This window comes from Nilaparvata lugens, chromosome 6 (assembly GCF_014356525.2).
Source record: "Nilaparvata lugens isolate BPH chromosome 6, ASM1435652v1, whole genome shotgun sequence".
In the NCBI taxonomy this organism is placed as follows: domain Eukaryota; kingdom Metazoa; phylum Arthropoda; class Insecta; order Hemiptera; family Delphacidae; genus Nilaparvata; species Nilaparvata lugens.
Window position 1 is genome coordinate 63,272,362 of NC_052509.1, and position 24,164 is coordinate 63,296,525.

At 34.0% G+C, this 24,164-nt stretch overlaps 1 protein-coding gene across 18 annotated transcripts in view; it reads left to right on the forward strand.

Annotated features, from left to right (window-relative positions):
* LOC111057314 (potassium channel subfamily T member 2-like) overlaps positions 1 to 24,164 on the forward strand; it is a 699,972-nt gene that overhangs the window by 263,007 nt on the left and 412,801 nt on the right. For 10 of the 18 annotated variants that reach the window (XM_039431627.1, XM_039431629.1, XM_039431630.1 and 7 more), the window contains exon 1: positions 15,295 to 15,755. The exons of 2 other annotated variants lie outside the window; for them this stretch is intronic. In XM_039431627.1, the coding sequence (XP_039287561.1) occupies positions 15,712 to 15,755 (44 nt within the window). In that variant the 5' untranslated portion in view covers positions 15,295 to 15,711. Of the gene's footprint in view, positions 1 to 15,293; positions 15,756 to 24,164 lie in introns of those variants that run through there. 6 more of the 18 variants (XM_039431612.1, XM_039431619.1, XM_039431614.1 and 3 more) reach the window with 2 other exon arrangements.

Genomic DNA, 24,164 nt, shown 5'->3' on the forward strand with positions numbered 1-24,164 from the left:
GGCGAGCGAAGCGAGCCCGCTGATCTCATTCTTGTACCTTCCAGTCGGGGGTCCAGGGGGCGGAGCCCCCTGGCTAGACGGATATGGCGAGCGAAGCGAGCCTGACGGCTAGTAAGTGTATATGCACACAGAGAACGACCAGGCATTCCGAGTTCCGCGTTCTTGCAATCTAAATTTGAAATCCGAATTCAGCACATGAAAGCTGAAGTTTGTCATTGGAAAAGTACGAGAGAGAGAAGCACATCTCCATTATATTATTATTATTATTATGTGTCAAATTCCCTTGTATGGAAATCGCTAAGAAATTTACTTTGGATGCCGTACTAGATCCTTATTTCTACGATTATTCCAAAAAATTTTCATTCTAGCCGATATAGCCTCTCTTCTTTCTTGGGAAAAGACTACGTTTCTCCTCTTAATTTCCACGGGGCGTATTTCCCACTTTGCAACACTCCTTCCAAATTGGTTTCTGTCAAATATTATGTCATCATAAATTCCTGCATCATTATATTTTCATATTTTTATAATATAGTTTTATCATATCATTTAATACTGAAGCAACAAAATGCCAGCTCTTTCTGATAGTATCTTGTTTTTTCAATTTATCGTCAATACGAAAATCCAACTAAAACGCTCTTATTTGACAGTCGCAATTTTTTTCGTAGTGAGAGCGTGAACTGCTGAATTTGAAACGCCTGACCTCTATGTGTATACCCTGAAGCCGGAATCCATGGGCTCGAAGAGCTCCTCAATATACAACTGTGGAGAATATTTTTCATAAGACTCATCTAATTTCTGACGAGAAATTCTACGTCTGGTCTCAAAATAAACAATCTAGAAGTTTTAGTATAGAAGTTTACCAGAACCAGTGAACTAGAACTATTTGTTGATAGATTTGGAATAAATACGTAAAATAGGCTAGATTTTCCCGGAAAATACCCAAGCAGGCTTGAGAAATCCACTCAATCTATATTATTCAGTAGTATTATTCCCTTATTGCGTGCACTATGATTGGGTACGTCTTTATTAGAATTATTCATAAACAATGAAACTTGGTTCCTCTCCCTTCTCCACAACTGTTCTGTATTACCCTCACCTTGGAGACTGTGGTATTTCATTCCTAGCTTTGGGCTTTTGTGACCCCATCATTTCGAACGAGGGATCTGAATAGTGAGCACTTCTCAACCCCCCTTGCTAACTTGAATTCATCCAATTTCTCAATGAAGAGAAACGTGACTAACTCAACTACTGAAGTTGAACCATAGCCTTCTAAACTGCAGTTATATAGACCCTCTCCTTCTTAACTAGTTCAACCATAGCCTTCTCAACTGCAGTTATATTGACCCTCACCTTCTTAACTAGTTTAAACATAGCCTTCTCAACTGCAGTTATATTGACCCTCACCTTGTTAACTAGTTTAACCATAGCCTTCTCAACCGTAGGTTTGTTAAACCCTTCTCAACTAGAGCAGGGTTCTCCAAACTACGGCCCGCGGGCCACATCCGGCCCGCGGATAGATTTTGTCCGGCCCGCCGAGAGTTATTGCTACAGATTTTTTGAAATATATATTTATACACATTTTTGACAACAACTGTGAGTTCAGTACTCTTCTCTTACTAGCCACTCCATTTCTTAATAAGTGTAAAATTAGCTGTAAACAAGCAGCGATCAACCATCGCATGATATTAGCAAATGGTCTGCATGGACTGTACATGTCTCTCCCAGAAAAAGACTCTAAAAACATAAAAAACCATGCTGAAGCTATGTTTTCTCTTTTTTTTGGATCTACCTCCAAGTGTGAGCAGACATTTTCAAAAATGAAGTTTGTTAAATCCAGATACAGATCTTCCTTGTCAGATGAACATTTGAAAACAATTTTAATGATCGGAACCACAAAGTTTGATCCTAAATGGGCGGACATTCTAAATGGAAAAAGAATGCAATCTTCTCACTAAAAATAAGTATTATCTTTTAGCTTGGTAACTTTCTGTAAATTCGTGTATTGTCAAGTTGTCTTATCACTATCAAAAAAGTTATTATCATTTTGTTTATCTTTGTTTTTCTTGAAAGAAGAAGAAGAAGAAGATCATTTTGTTTTACTTGCTAAATTCATGCATTGTCAAGTTTTCATATGACCTTTTTACACTCAATAAATTGGATTTTGTATTGAAATGAAATGAATCGGTTTGTTTCTTCCTGTGTTTTAATTAAACCTACTTGAAATTCCTCATATTATTTAAATGGAAATATAATAGTTTTACACCCTTCAAATCCCCCGTCGTGTGTGTCTCCACAAGTCAAATTCCACGTACATCCATGTTATTGGCCCTCCAAGCCTCCCAAGAATTAACAATGTGGCCCTTGGATAAAAAAGGTTGGAGACCCCTGAACTAGAGGTTTGTTACCCTCACATTTGGAACTAGTTAAACCATAGCTTTCTAAACTGCAGTTATATAGACTCTCAATTTCTTAACCAGCTAAACCAAAGCCTTCTCAACCGTAGGTTTTTTAAACCCTTCTCAACTAGAGGTTTGTTGAGCACTCACTTCCTCGAAACTAGCGTGCCGTTAAACCCATTCCTCCGAGACGGGTCTGTGTGAACCTGTAACCTGTAACGGGAATCTGTCCGACCCCGTAAACAGTAAGCGGGGTCTGATTGACCCCTCCCGAAGGGTACGAAGATTCAGACTGGCAGCTCACCGAGCGAGAACGAAGGGTAAATATAGATCGACCGGATCATCCAACAATATGGGGGTGTAGAGGGTGTTGGAGGGGGTTGTTTGATGGAGGATATCAAGGGTTGATAGAGAGGTGAGGGGTTTGTAAGCCCCAGCCAGGCAGCAGTTCTGTTTATCTATTTTTGTATCTGTTTGCTCAACGTGTGCTGACCATCGGAAATTATTCAGTGATAAACCTCCCTCTGATGGATATTCTGATTGAAATTTCCTCGTGGCCGACAAAAATCGAACAATGTGTACATTGATTTGTCGGATTTATATTATACGTTTTGTTTGTTCGCTGAAAACATTATTCTGCGAACGTTAGCATCCGCCGAGTGTACTGTGAGTGATTTTCATCAATTTGATTTTTTTGAATTTACTGTTTGTTTTTTATGAGGGGTAATCTCCAATAACCTATTCCTTGTCTCTGACATTCATTTCAATTTTCCACAAGGAAATTACAATTTTTTCCAATTTTGATTGCTTTTCATGAGGGCCAATTCTCAATAACTTATTGGTGTGTTCTGACATTCATTCCAGTTTTTCATAAGGAAAAACTATAGACTATTCCTTCATTGCTCATAAATGAGTTTGAAGAAATAATTATTTATCGATTTGAATTCATTTCTTTCTGTTAATGACATTGCATATTATTTTAATTCGATCATGATTTGAAATGACACTGGTAATTGAAAAATAATTATTGCTTGATATAAATTCGATCCTGTTGGTGACATTGCGTATTATTTTTAATTCGATCATGATTTGAAATGACATTGGTAATTGAATAATAATTATTGCTCGATATGAATTCTATCCTGTTGATGGCATTGCCTATTATCTTCAATTAGATCATGATTCGAGATGACATTTATAATTTAAAATAATAATTATCCTGAATGTTTAACAGATTGGAGTGTATGAATTGCAATTGATATTTCCATATTCAGAATTCATGATAGCGAGCTAATGTGGATTTGAAGACTAATTAATAAATTAATTTCAAGGCTTGTAACCCACATCCTATTAATAACTCATATCCTCTGGTATAATATAAATATTGCTCTTACCAAAAATCATTCATCATCAAATTTCATAGTGGGTAGAAATCTCCAATATAATTCGTATTTTCAAAACGCATAATAATTCTGTATTCCAGTATTTTGATACAGATAATATACCAGGTAATATTTTATCAATCAACCAGTAGATGGAAATGAGAGAATGTGGAATGACAATTATCTATTGAGAGAGAGAGAGAGTCGGCATTCTTGAAATGTTTAGTTGTTAGGCTTCCGTTCAAACCATCTCACTTCAAAATGACTATTCAACATGAAACCATGAAGTCGGATATAGAAGCAGAAGAATTCTTAATTATTCGGCTGTGATAAAAACGAGTTGCAGAGATTTCTGAGCCAAAATTCAAGTAGTGTGGTCTCTCAGACTGCACCTCCCACAATAAATGGAAATTCATAACTCCTAAATTTGATGATTCATCTAGTGTTTTGAGAGAAGTTATACAGGAGAGGTCTAAAGTATGTTGAGTGGTGGCAGTAGATTGATTGATTGATTGATTGATTGAGTACTTTATTTATGTAGATTACAATATATACTGGCTTATACACTTATATACAATAGCTTACAATACAGCAAAATTATAGATGAATTTACATAATATAGACTAAGAAAATAATTATTGAACTGTATATGATATGAAAAAGTAATTTGTAATATAATAACTATAGAGATAATTATATTGTAATGCATCTACATAAATTGGCGGAGCTTTGGACATATCAATGTCCATTCTTCGGAAAGAATATTAAAAATATCCTCCCCACTAACTCTCTACCAAAAGAGTGAGAGTGAAGAAGAGTGAGAATAAGTGTGAAGTTTAGTACTTGGTAAGAAAACCTTTTAAATTAAATGGTTCTAATTTAATTTATTTCAAAATTTGGGAAACAGTTTTGGAGTAACCCTGTTGATCCCTCTCCCTATCATAAATTTCAAAAACCCCTTATGTTTCTGTGTTTCTATGAATGAAAAAAATCATGAATGAGTGGAAATTGGGAGTAATTTTCCCGAGAGTAAATTTTGGAAGTGTATCGATCGAGCCTCGGTAACTTATTATAGGCTGAGCAATATATCATGTCACCTTGAGTTTCAAGTTGCAGTGCGTATTTGCAATTCAATTTGCTTGTCACTTGCACGCTTCAGTCAAGGAGGCCTCAAGTACTGCTTGAACAGCATCGATGAACAGTATAGACTTCACTTGAGCAATCGACGCCATCTTGAAAGCGTCTGTTCCTGATTGATATTTTGAATGAGGACATGATTTCATGGGGAGTTTGTATCAAGATAGAAATATTTTGACTTGCTAGCAAAAAAGATGTAGTGAGGTATGCGACTTAAGAGTTGAGTAGTGTCAAGTTACGAGAGATAACCATGAACAAGAGTTGGAGAGATTGTCAGGAATATATCGATGAAGTATGAGTAAGATACCATGGTGTTGTATCATTTATGCTTGAATACACATACTAGAGGCGATGTATAATGAAAGAAGATATCAATGGGATGATAATATAAGGAGGAGTTGTATTGCATGATTCATTCCAAAGAATAGAGCTCGATAGATTCTTGAAAATTGATGAAATAAATTATAGGGAAAAATAGAATTGAAAACAGGAGATCAATGATAAACTCTCATATTTTTCTATGGTACTTGAGTTGTGAAATGGATTTCAAACTGCGGGGATTAGAAGTAATCATAATATTATATCATTCATATATTTCGGATGGATGTGAAATTATAGACAACACTTTAAATTAAATGTTTATTCGATCTCAAAATTTTATAGTTTTTCAAAGTTTGGAGTTTTCTGATTAATCGTGATTGATTTTATTCAATTTTCAAGTTTTTTTTTTCAAATTTGAGAATGATTTTTGTGTGTTCTGAATCTTAAATTGAGTTTGTAATTGAAGAATGTTAAGTGACACATAACCTAGCCACATTTGGACAGTTGTATAAATTGGAATTAGAACCGTTTTGGGCGTATAAGCCCTACTTCTCTGTGAGTTGTGTAATTCTCATTGATTAAATAAATAAATGAAATAAAAAAATACAAAACCATTCGTCTATAAAGGAAGCCTAAAATAATCTGGAATGAATGGTGATTGATAACGTCTATTTTATTAATTCCATAGTTGAGGTAAATGACAGCAACATCGTTTAAAAAAAGACTAAATTGTTGAACGAAAGGATGGAACAGACAGTTCAAGCAACGCTCCTCTCGAATGGTATTGGTGGACGCCATTTAGACATCGGGTGGGAGTTCAAAAAGCTTCAACCAATAGCGTGCGAGTATACTTTAGCTGCCTAGTAATAGTCAACGCCAACAACGCGCTCCCATTAGTCCATGCTATTACGTCATTGTAAGGATTCTATTTTGATTAGCGATTGATGCGCTGTATTCATTGATACAATCACAAACAATATAGCTTTATGTCTGGTGAAGAACTACAGGCTTAGCCCATGTATGATGGTATAGTGAGGTCCACGTTATAATGGCAGTGGATAAAAATAGAACAGCGTTGCCGTTTGTCTGCCTTGATTAATTATATTTCTACATTGTTAAAAATGGATTTGGCAACGTTGTGGAGCTAGAAAACGATAGTGGTATGTGTTTTGTCGAATGATAGACAAGGATAGCAAGACAAAAGTTAATAAAATACTGCCATTATACCGTGAACCTCACTATAGTCCTATAGTATCATTGTGAGCAATGCAATCATTCTAGAAATGAAATCATTTGTTCAAGATCAATTTAAAATCGAAATGCTTCAAGGGAAGCGAAAGTATGGGATAGATTATTTATTTATTTATTGAGAATACATCGTATTACTGGAAAGCAGAGGAGAAAGAATTGTAAAATGTAAAAATCAGAGAATCAGATTGAGAGACTCACAGAGAGAGACTAGATTGCATTAATTTATTATTTTCCTAAGCTTCAATAATTCGATTGGTAGACAGCTTCCCATAGTTTTCTGTTCAGAGCTGTGTACTTTTTAGTGGGATGTAGCTCTGGATCCCTAGAACATTGCATTAAGGGCCGGTTTCCGAGCTTATGATTCAGCTAAGTTCTTGACTTAAACAGCTGGAGTCAGAAAACTGGCTTTCCGAAACGGGGAGTAGTCGCAGTTTTTATGATGATCTTCATTTTCTCATTTCTGGAATTGGAAACGGTTCTCCTTGACGAAATGAAACATTCCTGAATAATTCAAAATAGCTGAAACTTCACACTATTTTCTTTTTATTTTATCGTGTGTTCAATTTTCTAGTTTATCGAAATTTAATTTAAAACCCACGTTCACGTGTAATGCGACTACACCCCTTTTCGGAAAGCCAATATTCTGATTCCAGCTGTTACTTTCCTTGCCCTATTACCATAGGTAAGGAAAGCATGCTTTCCGAAAAAAATTAAGGTACCCGAATTTCTAAACTTCTATACGTCTCAAGGTCCCCTGAGTCCAAAAAAGTAGTCTTTGGGTATTGGTCTGTATGTGTGTGTGTGTGTGTGTGCGTCTGTGTACACGATATCTCATCTCCCAATTGACAGAATGACTTAAAATTTGGAACTTGACGTCCTTACACTATAAGGATCCGACACGAACAATTTCGATCAAATGCAATTCAAGATGGCGGCTGAAATGGCGAAAATTTTGTCAAAAACAGGGTTTTTCGCGATTTTGTCGAAAACGGCTCCAACGATTTTGATCAAATTCATACCTAGGAAAGTCATTGATAAGCTCTATCAACTGCCTTTAGTCCCATATCTGTAAAAATTTCAGGAGCTCCGCCCCATCTATGCAAAGTTTGATTTGAGATTCTCAATTATCAGGCTTTAGATACAATTTGAACAAAAAAATTCAAGTGGTAGAGATTGAGCATAAAAATATCTACATTAATGTTCAGTAGCATTTTCACCTAAAATTGAAAATAAGCTCGAAATTCGAGAAAATAAGATTATTCAATTGCAAACTGTTGGCTCTATTAAATCATTCACTATGAAGAGATAGCAGACTTCGTGTGTCTGCAGCGCTATTGTCCTGTCAACAGGTGGCTCAGATCTTAGAAAAGTAGACATGCTCAAATGTATAATCAATAGTAGTATAGATATAATGCTGTGAAGATGTGTTTAATACACTACATGTGCTGTATATCAATATATCACATTATTGAGTGTATACGAGAACATCAAATTCAATCCGGCATTCAAATATCACATTCCAAATCCAACAAAATAATGTAGTTGTATTATTGCGTCATTGATTGTTCAGCTCTGCACACACACACGGAAACAATCAGACAGGCTCTGCTTTCGACGGTCTAGACTAATTTTGATCCTTTGACGTTGAATGTAATTAAAGGCTCGGAGGATCAATCAAATGAAGCCCTACTCTTGATTGGATTATTGCAGCAAATTCAAGGAATCATTCCTGATTGATTGGAGTTAGTGGGAGGCTGTATGTTTGCAATCAAAGCTTTGAGGAGATTCTAAAATTTTATGCATTGCATTAAAATCTGCGAAACATATTACGTGAGCGGTAGGAGTTTTCGGAAATTCGTCATCAGGGGTGAATTTTATTTGTAGAGAGAAATTTATCTAAAATGCTGTTAATATTTCTGGTAGTGACTACAAAGGAGTCAAAGGGTATTTAGTCAGGTATGAGACACATGTTACTGATATACTGAATCATAGAATAACCAATATATTTTCCCCCATGATTAAATTCACTGAGATAAACATTGAACAGGATATAGGTCTATACACCTAGTTTACGTCTATACACCAGTTTACATGCATGAAACAGGATATAGGTGTACAAAGTTTACAATCAAATATCAAATATCAAAATTCAAAATTTTTAGTTTAGTCTTTAGTTTTGAAGTGGAAATTGGACTCTTTGAAGTGAAAGTGAAATCTCAACCTTATTCTTTTTTGAAACTTTCATTTGTAAAAAATTGGGAGAAGACAGTTTTGGGGTATGCCTGTTGTCTTCTCCCAATCATATTATATCTATTATAATTATGATCTGTAATGACAATGGAATAAATAAATAAATAAATAAATGAACAAGTGTTCACCACCGAAAATTTTAAAATTTAGTTCACCATGTAAGTTACTGTACTACTAGTAGTTCTGTGAACAGTAGACCTCACGCAGTATTCTCATACACAAGTAACTGATTGAAACCATAGACCTTTTTGAAATACAGCAATAGACTGGCTTCTCCACACATCTGTGTAATCACTTGTCAGCTGATTTATGATGAATAATTCTATAGTCTGATTTTTACTCTAATATTGGGTGAAGGAGGCTCCTTTCCCCTTTTATTATCCTTGAAATGCAAAATTTCCAAAAACCTTGTATATACGTCGACGCGCAATTAAAAAAGGAACATATCTGTAAAATTTCATGGAAATCTATTACCGCGTTTCGTCGTAAATGCGCAACATTTAAACATTCAAACATCTAAACATTCTCACCTCACTTCGCTCGGTCAATTACGTTTGCAAATAAGTTCATAGAGAAGTTGGATAAGAATCCAATATCATCAACACGTATATAATATACGTTTGCAAATCTTAGTTGTGGAATTTCCAAGACAGAATTTCAATCAGCTTTGATTACAAAATAGATATTCTTTTCACGGATAATGCGAGGTTGAGTGGTCGAGAGGACATAAGAGTCTCAACTCTGCCTCATAGGCCAAAGAATTAATACATTTCAATGCAACATAAGGAATCTTAGTTGTGAAGTTGATATTGGACTAGTTATCCATACTCAATGACAAATTTTATAATGTCAAACCACAGATTCATTAAAATTTAAGATAACGGTTTCTTTGTTACATCATTATCAAACCTGGAAAACTATAACGTCCATACAATCTCTACAACGGTGCTCGGTCTTTATTATGAATACCAGGAGAATATTTTCGTTCTAGTTTACCAGAGTTTGATAATGGTGTAACAACTTAAACCGATATCTCGATTCTCAATCGTTAGTTAATATGAAGTCTTTATTATTCCAACTCATATTTCTCCTACTTCAGTTAGTCAGGATGTGTAGATTTCAATATTGATTGAACGGATGAAATAGAAAAACATTTAGGATTAAATGGGCAGATACTCTGATTATACTCTTATTATTTACAATTAATCTAAATACTATTATTTACACTTCCTTATCATAGGACAAAGGCTCATACTAAGATCTCTTTTTAATCACGTATTCAGAGATTTAAGCTTGATCAAATTTTGTTCTGAAAACTCACTTTCTGATTCAGGGTTGATCAATCTTAAATTTCTGAATACGTCATTGAAGAGATATCGTTTAATGATGTATTTATCTAATTACAAGCTAAATACTGTAAGCTACTTTTCAAATGATCTATCATCTCTCATTCTTCAAGATGTAGTTCTTATTTATCTAGTGCCTTGTATGTGATGCTTTGAGTCGAAGGAATTGCATTCTTATTTTTTTCCGTACAAATGAAAACATTCTCACCAAACAAATATTATTTTTCTATTGCAATATTGTAAGTTGAACCGTTATATATTCCTATGCAGTTCAGATTCCAACAGCCAAAGTACGAATGAAATACGTAGAAGTCAATTGTTTCAGGTTCCCAAAACAACGGCAATAATTCCTTAATGAGCATGAGAACGTCTCCAAAAACAGTACATCCAGGTGGTTTTCGCTGATCCGAGTTCTATTTTGAGATGAACCCTTTGTGGATTAGCTGGCTGTTTGTGAATTGTGGGTTGTGGTCATTTAGTATATGGGAGCACTTGTATTAGTCATGTAGCAAAAGATAGTAACTTTACAGTCAGTTTATCGGAAGAGGAGCTCCAGCTAATCCTCATGTGACCCACTTCCAAAATTTAATCTCCCACATATCACTAAGTTGTTTTCTCTTTCATATCCTCTGTTTCATCCCCTTCTGTCATTCTGTATAACTATTCCATCTCATCATAGTTATAGCATTGAGGAATGATAGCATATCAAGAAGTATAAGAGACTACATGCGTCCAGCCAGTTAGACCGGGAAAACAAAGAATGAGTGCATGCAAAAGTTCTGTCAAGCTGTCAGAAGGGTAAATCAGTGAGGTACGAAAAAGGAGCGAACTGAAATGACGCGCGACTTCTTCGTTCCTCTACGATTCCAGTTTGACAAAGGTTCAAAATTCAGGATCAGTATATATATAGTTTGAAACGTAAGTCTCCACATTGAAACGAGCGTTAGCGAAGTTCCCACTTTTGACTCGTAGAAGAAGGCGATTTCTGTATTTTTGTATGTTCGACAAGAGCTTTAGAAAGAATTGATCAATTAGCTTCAAATTTCGAACACGAATCCTTCAATCATTTTTACAGGTCAAGTTCGTTGGACAACCAAATTGACTCACTCCTTCAGGATATCAAATAACACATTGAATAAACTTTACATACACATAAATTTTTTAATTACACACATTAATTCTATTAGAATAACAGAATTAGAAGAACAGTGTCAAACATAATTATTATGATGAGAGTAAACTAATAAAGTGCTATAATTTCTATCAATGAATACATGAGTCAATTTATTATTAAAAACCTAAGGATAGAACAGAATAATTAAGATGATTGTCAAGGTCCGATCTGATCGTATTAAGTCATGAGGACGGAAAAAATCGAACGTCCAAAATCGAAGTGTGTGTTAGGCTAGTTTCACACACTTTTGGTTCGTTTCGTTTCCGGTTCGTTTTCGGCAAATTCCGATAAGTGCGAATGGTAATTCGGTTTGAATTCGGTACCGAATAGAAACCGCATAGAACCGAAAGCCCACTTGACTCTGATAATTCCATCAGTTTAAAATTCGTTTCTAGAGAACTGTCTCAACTTGACTCACATAGCTTCATGAAAGTACTACGATAAAGAGAAAGACACAAAACAAAATTGTAACACATGCAAGATAGTATATAAATTGATAGGTCTACCAATGAATGAATATTCAGTAAAGTCTTTTAAGCAAAAGTTCAATATAAATTACTATCAGCTTGAATAATCCACAGTGAAATTAGGAACATAAACGCTCTGTTCCATGGAATTGAAAAATGATAGTTTTCACTATGATTGTAGTAAGCGATACGAAATGCTGTAATATGGAAAAAATCTTAGTATTCCGAATTGGAGATAGAAGGAAAATGGAACAAACATAATACTAAATTTATCGTTGCAGCTCCATCTTCTATGAAATTCAATGCAAAGATAACTGATCTCAACAGTGTTTGCAGTTTGGTATGAGATGTTGATGATTTTATCTTGGATACTGAATTGCTGAATTGAAATGATTGATAATCAATAGGAGCTTTTTTATCAATATAATAGAACATTTTTACATTTATTTGAAGAATGTAACTAAAATCAATTGAACATTGACTTCAAGAATGTAACTCATTCTCTGAGTCTGATCAATAAAATTCCGAATATATCTGGATTTCAACAAAAAATGTTAATATCATTTATTGAATTACTGAATTCTATTTTATGACTGAATTTGTTGAATTATTATTGAATATATATTATATATTGGAATGTGGGCCATGGAGCCGGAACACTACAATGAATTTTCCAATGTCCAATTTCGTTTTTGATATTATATAGTCTGACTTATACCACAGTGAATAGTCTGACTCATACATCCCATTCCCGATGCATTTCGCCAATCATCCATGATCAGCTTCCCTTGAATCAAATCAAACAATAAGGGAGTACGAGGAATCTGGAATCATAGTGGGATATTTCTGATAATTTTCCCCATTAATCTTCATCAGATTTCCCAGTATCAAATCAACCTAAAAATTAGAAACCAGGAAACTGGAATGATAGCAGGATTTCTGAAACGAGGGAAAAATTTCCATTGTTTCATTTAACTGGAAGGGAATAGGGAAAAAGTTGTTAATTATCCCTATCAACAGTATTGCATCCAATGTTCAAGTCTTCTATTGTATTCCCTGTATAGTGCAGTAGGTAATATTACAGGCAACCAGAATATACACAGTTATCATATTAGAATAATACATACAGTATAGCCTAATAATGGTAGCCTAATACTGTATATTCATTTTCCAAGTACGATATACGTAGAGATTTTTAATGTGAAAAACCAAGGAAAATCCAACATTCACTTCAAAAATTTGAACAATATTGCAGGGGAAAAATTGAATCATTAGACTATTGCAATATGGATCCTTTCTGGCAGCTTGTTAAGGATATAAAGGGTATGCATTATTCATCTGGGGAAACAAAGAATGAAATAATAGAAGCCAGAATTCCATATTCATAATGAATTACTGGATTGATGGCGGATGAATAGAAGTGAATAATGAGTGCAGTATGAATTGAATCGGATTATTGTATAGAAACTTGATGAAATTCAAAGCCTGAAACCCCATTGGATGCAGCTATGTAAAAAAATTGTGCTCTTACAAAATTGTATCTCTCAATCATTATGTTTCTCACTCTCTCACTCTCTCTCTCTCTCTATCTCTCCCATATTAGTCTCTCTTGAATATTTATATTAATTAAAACTTTTACAATATTTCCATTAATAAATAAATCCTTAGTTTAATTAATTAAATTAACGTTTTGGTAGAGAGTTAGTGGGGAGGATATTTTTAATATTCTTTCCGAAGAATGATATGTCCAAAGCTCCACCAATTTATGTAGATGCATAACAATATAATATCTATAGTTATTATATTACAAATTACTTTTTCATATCATATACAGTTCAATAATTATTTTCTTAGTCTATATTATGTAAATTCATCTATAATTTTGCTGTATTGTAAGCTATTGTATATAAGTGTATAAGCCAGTATATTGTAATCTACATAAATAAAGTACTCAATCAATCAATCAATCAATTAGTGCTCTCTCATTGGTGAACTCATTAGTGAGATTTTCCGCTTCTGAAATATTAATGACTGTCTCTACGATGATGGAGCAGCTACTTCCCCATTGGTTAGTTATGATTGGTTGATTTTTTAGTTGCTCAACTCCCATTGGCTGTAGCTAAGGTGACAGAATTGTTGTAGTCTCTCATTGGTGAGTCTGTGATTAGTTGATTTTTCACTCACTCAACTCTCATTGGCTGTCGGTTATTGGCTATTTTACTTTCCTTACCCTTTTACCATAGGTAAGGGAAGTATTGCTTTCAGAAAAAATTAAGTTACCCAAATGGTAAGATGGCGGCTGAAATGGCGAAAATGTTGTCAAAAACAGGGGTTTTTCGCGATTTTCTCGAAAATGGCTCCAACGATTTCAATTAAATTTATACGTGAAATAGTCATTGATAAGCTCTATTAACTGCCACAAGTCTCATATCTGTCGAACATTCAGGAGCTCCGCCCCATCTATGCAAAATTTTATTTCAGATTCCAAATTATCAGGCTTGAGATACAATTTTAATAGAAAATTTCAAGTTGAAGAGATTGAGAATGAAAATCTCTATAATTAAAGTTTCGTAACATTTTCATCTAAAATTGAAAATAAGCTCGAAATTCGAGAAAATGTATTATCCAATTGCACACTGTTGGCAACTGTTGACTCTATTAAATCATTCACTATGAAGAGATAGAAGACCTCGTGTGTCTCCAGCGTTATTGTCCTGTAACCAGCTGGCTCAGATCTTTGAATAGTGGACTTGAGATGCGCGTGAACATTAGCGTCAGGAGATCAATTTTCATAACGGCAAGGAAAGTTGTGTGAGTGCGCCACACCAGATTTTTTACATTGGATTGATATGATCAACACTTATCCTCTTTTGCCAGAATGAAAGAACCTAACAACAACTCGACTTAATTACGACAGAAGATACAAATACTGTTCATAAATACTGCCACACAATATATGAGATAACATTTTTCAAGAAGTTTCTATCCTCAAGGAAGATGTGAGGAATTAATTCAATGTTCTTGTCAAAAAGCAAACAAATCTTCATTCCTGATTACATGATGACATCAACGAAACTAGAGAAATTGAGAGTAACAAACTACATTATAACTTATCCTGACTTCATCCTTATCCTTATCTGTAGCTGAATTACCTGTATATCTGAGAATTTGGATCTGTGTCAGCATTTTTATCATAATTATCATCACTTCAATCGGTCGGTATCTGTTATCTATCAATCCAACAATTATTAGATACTCTGAAACTAAAACACTTACTTCTATGATTATGATTATTTCGATTTCGATTGCGATGACGATGACGATGACGATGACGATGATGATGATGATGATGCTGCTGATGATGATGATGATAATAATAATTTCGAAGCTGTTGATATGAACGATGGCAGTTCATTCAATTCAAGCCACGACCAGGACAACATGATTAGTAGTGAGCGGACAAACTATAGTGATTGTGAAAGGTACGAGAGGGGGATTTAATAATGATAAGCTAAAGCTAATAACAGACTGGCAATGCCAAACGGTAAGTGCCAATTTCATTCATTCAGTTCTCCGGTTACTTTCGTTAGTGTCGGATTGATTGTTTATATTTCTTTGTCGCTGAAGAATGTAACATTTCAAGTTATAAGTGTTCAAAAACGATAGTTTTCAATCTCAGTTGATGAAATGTTTAGTAGAGTTTTTCGAGTTTCAAGTTTTTTCATTCAATTTCACGTTTACTTTCGTTAGTGTAGAATTTTTTGTTTGTTTCTTTTTCGTTGAAGAATGTAACATTCTCAAGTTTCAAGTGTTCAAGGGAGGTTGTTTTCATTATAAATCGTTGTACGGACTCTCAACGTTGAAACGGATAAATCGTTCCAGAATTCAAAATTCTTGAGGATAAATAATAAATTGTTTGATTTTTTGTGGAATCGTGATATGATTTTTATGTTATATACAGTGTTTACTATAGATAAATAGCTTTGTATGACTTCGAAATATTTCAACTGGAAGAGTGCTGTGGGCGAAAGGTAATAGATTACATCAATTAGCTAATTATCTGTGATTAATTATTAGGGTGTAATAAATTGTGATACTATTGATTTATCACAATAAATATGGAGATGAACATTCTCACTACTCAATTTTCATTGAATTCACTCCTCAAACTGAATAATACACAATTAAACAACACAGGTAATGTCACACCAGTCAGATAAAATGTTTCAGAATAAATATTTTCAATACATTTATTTATAAAAGAATGAACGAACTGATATCAGTGATCTAGACCATAGAGAAATCATAGGTACTCAACATAGATCTCTTCATTCCATTTATCTATCCTGTGACAAAACTCAAGTGACTAGAGATTGATAAAAATATAGCAATGCAGACTAGTCTCTTATTTCTGATAAACAAGGGATTGTGAATATTTGGGGTGGGTTGGCAGCATAATTAAAGAAATAGAAAAAGTTATTCTCTAGTAGTTAACTTCACTCATTGGCGGTTATAGTTAGTATCAGAGAAAACTCCTATAATTCTGTGTTAGTATGTTTCCTGCCCACAGTATGCAGTTGGAATTTATTGTTCTACTCACTGGGCTTGATTTAGACCATGGGACTCTTCATTACTACACTGAGAACAAGTATGCCGATTCTTGATCGTAAAGAATAAAATTTGAAGTCGTTTTATTGAATTGATAAACTACACTACTCAATAAACTCACCTCAACTGCAACACAGGACTATAATAATAAAAATTATTATTGTTGAGATGAAGTCTACGTTTTTCAGCTAATGGAACTTCCCTAAAGTTAACGTTTCCTTCAGCAATGAAATTATATTATCACTGAAATTACACTGATATTTATTATGATGTTTCACTGCATATCAAAACAAACACTGCATTATCAGTATCATCAATCAAATTAGAAAAAAACATACGTATTGGTATTATTCATAAATATCATTTCCATCTCTCACTGATTGTACCAAACTATATTGTATATATAAATAAAAATATAAATCTGAGTTCCTTTTTTAGAATTATTTGATCACGACATGTTTCAGCTATATAATGCCATTATCAAGTCATAAATATCGGGGCACCGAGCTTCGCTCGTTATTTTTATTTATTGATAAACAGAACACAATTCTTTAAAATTTTAAATTTATTTGAAATTCATTTGCCAGAAAATTCATACATTACAAAAATTTGAAAATGATCGAAAAATGATTTGAAAAATGATTGTGTTTATATTATTTTACAGCTAGCTCTACGTGAGCTTATGAATTTCGTGGATGCGATATTTTGATTTTCCACAGAATCACTCGCTTACTTTTTACTATCCACAGACGACGAAAGTCTCAGCTGTTCCAGCCAAGGATGAATTATCCTTTAATGTCGTTCAGCAAGTTTTCTCAAGGATGAGACCTAGTGCAATCGATTTTCTATATCATAAACCTACTTCGTTCCAAATCTCGTGAAAATCGTTAAAGCCGTTTTTGAGATCCATTGAAGATGAATAACCAGATATAAATATAAATAACCAGATATAGAAATATGGAAATCGCTCACTTAGTATAATAGGATATGGATGTATATGATAGATGTACATAGATAATATATGTAATTATATTTCTAACATCTTCCTCAGTTGTAGAATCATCATTTTGATATTCCCATACTGATTGCATTAATTTCATAATTTGAAATACCAATTTGATACTGTAACAACGGAAATTTATATGTGTATATATCCATATGTGTATGGATGTAATAGATAGAAGAGAGAAATAAATCAATTTTTCTCATGTCAACTGCAATAGTCAGCTTCAGAATTCAGAATCCTCCAATATGCTTCTACAGATTCGTTCGAATAGCGATAAGTCAATAGAGTGTGCATTTTCCCATGCAGAGGCAAGGATTCCATGGAAATTGGTTCATATTGGCTTTGTGAGTGCGAATAGGATTGGAACATGCAGCGTGAAAGGGTCCACGTTGTAATGGAAATATACACATTCCACTTCGTCAAAAAGTAATACAATATTTTTATATCCCTGAGCATTTGCTCGGATCCTAAAACTAGATACATCTCTTTTTCGGTATATAGATTGCCCTTATGATCAATTTGTTTATCCAAATTCAAGTATTTATGCTACAGCTTACTCCTTCGTTACAAGCTAAAAATCTATTGTTATTATAACATTCTATTTTTAATACATGTCATTATTTTTCTAATATCTTTCTCAGTTGTAGAACTATCTCCAATTAATTAATTCCAATTAAAATATCAATTAATTCAAATTGATCTCATCATTTCCAATACGAATTTGTTACTTTAACAACCAAAATTTATTTTGAACAATTGGAAAGGTGACCATACTTGGAATGGATTCAATGTTTTTCTTGGTGTATGATAAAGGATTAAGTGGAATGTATGATAGAATACAGAGTTGATTAAATAATGATAAGTGGGTATTATGATGCTTTTTCCCAATCACATTCATATAATTTGTATAATTGTTTCCCCAAATGAATAAAATCAATGATTGAAATTATTGTAACAGTATAAATACAATAATGTTGTTTCTATTCAGCCTATCGGAGGCTATATTGTCAGGCATTACTATGATGTACTAATGCAGTAATGTACTAATTGTATATAATGTACATACATTAGCATGCATTAGCTTCGATAACTGATATAAGCAGTCGACCATTAACCACCATTAGTAAACACTCAGTGACCAGCAATTACAAGATTTGTATCTTATGATGCGTTCATACTCCATAGAAAAAAAATTTCTTTGTGTGGTGTATATATTCTTTGAATAGGCTATACTAACCGTAGATTTCGATTTCTTACATGTGGATTGGAATCTTACTTTAAACTTAGGTTTACGGTACCAGACTTGTGAATCACAGTATTTTCACGGTAACTATACGTGCTTTCAAATTATTCGGAGGATGGAGAGTGAGAGAAGATTATTATTAGCAGAAGCATAATCTACAATCTTAACACTCAATCTTGTCATTTCATTCTCAAATGCATCTACACAAGACGATTCGAAATTTCATATTCTCAGCTACTATATTTATTTATTTATTTATACATTGACTACAATGTCATTCTCAACTATGAATGATTGAGAAGGAACAACAGGCTTGAAGCCCAAAACTGTTCCTTTCCCAAATTCAGAAAGAAATTGTCCAAAAAAGGTTATGTTTTCACTTCATAATTTGAAGTGAAAAAATCTGGTGTGGTGCACTCACACAACTTTCCTTGCCGTTATGAAAATTGATCACCTGACGCTAGTGTTCCCGCGCATCACAAGTCTACTATTTAAAGATTCGTACCAGCTGTTGACAGGGCAATAACGCTGGAGACACACGAGGTCTGCTATCTCTTCATGGTGATTGATTTAATAGAATCAACAATAATTTTGCAATTGAATAATCAAATTTTCTCGAATTTAAAGCTTATATTTTCAATTTCAGGTGAAAATGTTACTGAACATTAATTGTAGAGATTCTCATGCTCAATCTTTTCCACTCGAAATTTTTTGTTTAAATTGTATCTGAAGCCTGATCATTGAGAATCTTGAATCAAACTCTGCATCGATGGGGCGGAGTTCCTGAAATTTTTAAAGATATGAGACTTGAGGTGGTTGATAGAGCTTATCGATTACTATTTCAGGTATAGCTTTAATCAAAATCGTTGGAGCCGTTTTCGAGAGAATCGCGAAAAACCCTGTTTTTGACAACATATTTGCCATTTTAGCCGCCATCTTCAATTGCATTTGATCAAAAATGTTCGTGTCGGATCCTTATAGTGTAAGGACCTCAAGTTCCAAATTTCAAGTCATTCCGTTAATTACGGACATTTTGTCACGCACATACACTCATACACACACACACACACACACACACACACACACACACACACACACACACACACAACACACACACACACACACACACACACACACACACACACACACACACATTCATACAGACCAATACCCAAAAACCACTTTTTTGGACTCAGGGGACCTTGAAACGTATAGAAATTTGGTAATTGGGGTACCTTAATTTTTTCGGATTGCAATATTTTCCTTACCTATGGTAATAGGGCAAGGAAAGTAAAAAACTGCTCCTTCCCTAAATTAAGATAGAAATTGTCCAAAAAAAGGTTATGTTTTCACTTCATGATTTTTGTTCAGTTTTGAGGCAAAATAAATATCAACTAGGGCTTTAGAATTTAGGATAGTTCAAACCCTAATTAAATAAGAATACTTCACTAAATCATCACCAACTAAAAAATACAGTTGTATTATTAATTCAGAATTTTGAAACTTGAAAAGAAACTCAAACTTATTATCTAGTAAAGATTTTGAAATTTAGTTTTCAAACTCTCTTCTCTGCTTCAATTCATCTACTCGATACGATTCAAAAACGATATTCTCAACTACTGTGGTTGAGTGGTAGAGTGGACATTACTGTCCAAACTTCGCCACGTCAACAAATGAAAAAGTCATTCTATTCTACTCTATTTTTCCATAACAAGTGAATAATTCGAAAGCAAGTTTTCAAACTTCCATTATTGTTTCAATACATCCATACTCAGTACTATTGAAAGTCTTCAAACCACTTAATTCTTTATTATTATTGTCAAGTGGAAATTTCGAAAGAAAATCTTCAAACTTGCTATATATTCGAGTGAAAAGCATGAAAAATCAACACTTCAGTTCAGAAATTGATGAACCTCTCGCTCGTTGTCTGTCTTGTGCTGATCTTAAGCTGTTGCTTAGTTTTGTATGGCGAGTGGAAGATGTAATTTCCTGATGTCACTTTTCCAATAACCTCTTAGGGCGTCATTTTCTCTCTTGCCGTCATTGGAAAGACGCCACTTGCCAGCAAAAGCTTGCTTCCTCGTTCCACAAAAAATATAAACTTCAAAAACGTCATCTCACGGAGTCGCTCTCGTTTTTTCTTAGCTGTCAAATGTCTGAGGAGTTTGGTTATAGGCTTGCTTACTTTAAAAAGTTGTACTGCATGAATGAGGAAATGGAATCTCTCAGGGGGTGTGGATATAGAGAGCGGTCAGGCTTTCCGAGTTCCAACGGTCCTATTTGATCTATTTTTCATCTTCTTTCCATTGAAAATTGTATTAAATTGAAAGTTATGGTACTGTTTGAAGGAGGCAAAATGGGTTTCCATGTTGTAAAAGAAACATGGATATCCATGGAGATCCATGGGTCCTATTTCATCTATTTTCCATCTTCTTTCTATTGAGAATAGTATCAAATTGAAAATTATGGCACTGTTTGAAAAAGGCAAAATGGGTTTTCATGTTGTTAAAGAAACATGGATATCTCCATGGGTAAAAGAAACCAACCGGGCGCCGAAAAAAGTCGATGAACAAGTAGAAGTTCTAGAGACCCTTCAGTGGTCGCCTATTGTTATTGAATTTCGACATTTTCGTGGTCTATTGTTAAGGATTCCACTCCGAGGAATGAATTAGTGGATTAGTCTGATTAATTTATTCTCCAAATTCCACTGTAAACTCAAGCTAATAGTCCAAGTAGTTTTTACTTTCCTTGCCCTATTACCATAGGTAAGAAAAGTATTGCTTTCAAAAAAATTAAGGTACCCTAATTTCAAGTTTTCTATACGTTTCAAGGTCCCCTGAGTCCAAAAACATGATTTTTGGGTGTTGGTCTGTGTGTATGTATGTGTGTATGTCTGTGAACACGATAACTCCATTCCTAATCAACCGATTGACTCGAAATTTTTAACTCAAGGTCCTTATACCATGAGGATCCGACAATAAGAAATTCAATTCAAGATGACGAAAAATGGTGGATAATTACAAAAAACCATGTTTTTCACGGTTTTCTCGAAAACGGCTGTAACGATTTTCTTCAAATTTATACCATGGATAGGTATTTGTAAGCCCTATGAACTGACATGAGTCTCGTTTCTGGGAAAATTGCAGGAGCTTCGTTATATTCTTGAGAAAAATGGCGGATAGTCACTAAAAAAAACCATATTGTTTTTCACGGTTTTCTCGAAAATGGCTCTAACGATTTTCTTCAAATTTATACCATTGATAAGCCCTATCAACTGACATGAGTCTCATTTCTGGGAAAATTGCAGGAGCTCCGTAATATTTTTAAGAAAAATTGCATCTTTTAAAAATAGTCGAATTTCACAATTTACACAAAGGAAAAAGTACTCTGAAAACAATTATATATAAACATACACAGTAGGCTGATCGTAGTTTCAAATATGTTGCCTTCAATCGTCATTATGTTATTTCCCTAAATTATTTTCGTTTAAGAATGAGGCTTACAGTTCAATGAGCAAGGAAAGTTGTGTGAGTGTACCACACCAGATTTTTCATCTTTCTCCTATTGAAAATTATGGTACTGTTTGAAGGGGGCAAAATAAGTTCCCATCTGTTGTCTTCATAAATAAGAAATTATTATGATAGGATATAACCATAGAGTTTAGATAGCATAAAAAGATAATATAATAAAAAGACTTGGTAGCATATAAATAGGACATGGTTTATTCTCCAAATTCCACTGTAAAATGAAACTGTTCAAGTAGTTCTTCCTTAAGAAGCTATATATGAAGCTGGTGGTCTCTAATGCTGTGCTGTTCTTACAGTCTCACCCAGCCAAAACAATAATAATGGACAGTAATCTACACTAAGCTTGAAGTTTGGAACACAAACGATCTATACCAGGAGATATCTTCCTATACAACGTTTTCTCTTTGTCTATGATATAACTTAGTAGATAGCTCTCCGTGTGTACACACTCCTTTCCTCTAGAACAATTCCCTTTGCACCATAGCTACTTTGAATATTGATGATGGAAATATCAATTAAGAATACTATCTGTTGGTTATGTAGATTTTATTTATTTTTTGTGAAGTTGAGAAGTTGATATTGTGGTAATTATTCATATTGAATAAAAAAAAATAAGAAATTGTCAAAAACCACAGATTTAATGATACTTAGAAAGACCGGTTTCGGATATTACACCATTGTCAAACTATTAGTATATAAAAGATTGACAATAACTGAAACCGGTATTTCTAAGTACTGTATCAATAAATCTGTGGTTTTTGACAATTCCTTAGTCTTTTCCATTCACTTTTATTTATTGCCAATTGGAATATTCAATAAATATTACAAACTCTTTATGACATATCATAAGAAATATAATTGAATAAACATAATTACTCATACATATACTTGCATTAGTCGAAGATAGTCTATTTTTCATTTTCCAATACTCCATAAAAAAAAATACACGAATAGAATATTGAAGCTCAGGCTTCTCTCCCACGCTACTAGACTTGCTCAACATGTGCTGAATCCTTCAGCTTCCGCCGAAAGCAGCACAATACGAAGTCAGTTAAGCCCAAAATCCGACCAAGCCAAATCTGCGCGTAATTTACGCATCACTTGCTAATCTTTTGAGCTTGTGTGAGCCGGCAATGCTGTTGCACACGAAACGCTGAACGCTCGCTTCATTCTTGTCCAAAAGATGCTGAAGAACTCCTAAAATAACCCTGGAGAAGTCCTGGAATCGCTCTGTAAAAGTCCTGAAATAGCATCTAGAAAATGTCTTGAAGTAACTAACGGACACTAGTCATTGTGTTGTTGTTGCAAGGACACATGAGAGAACATTGCAAGGTTGTCTGTACTGATTCCATTAGTTTTAGAGGACTAGAGTTGTAGAGTGCTTGGGTTGTACTCATTTACAGAGGGTTACTTTCGAGATTGAAGTGGTGTTCTTGGCGATGCAACTATTTCATAAGTTTTTAGTCTTGATGAAAACATAGAAAACTTCTCTAGAAAAGTCGTGATGAAGCTCATGTGCATAGATAATGAGAGGTCGACTTCTTATATAATCAAATTTCTTATTGTAAATCTAGACCTATAACAAATTATTGACAAAGGTACGAATAAAGAGAAAAGAATTTGAACTGAATTCAAAGAACTGACTTCAATAATTTGAAGTTGGAAACTGATTTTGAACTAAGAAATAGTAAATCACACTGTCATAACACTCGATCAGGAAGAATTGTTCAAAGACGTAACTTGGAAATCTTTAAAAAGAGGACAACTTATATGGGTGAAAAATACTTTAGCATGCTGCCTAGTAATTTTAAGTCTATAGAAAATATTTAGAATATACTTTTACTATGATAGCCTTCTACATCATTTTTTTTCATGTGTATCTCTACTACAATAATTTCAATCCGATCTCTACTACATAATTTTACTATGATGTTTTGAAGCTCATCTGAAGGACTATCTGGTGGGAATGTCTTTGTAATCTTTTCAGGAATTTGTTCAGGAGTAATTTTATGCGATTTCGACATTGACTGTATTTGTGTGTTGGTTTGTTCTTCTA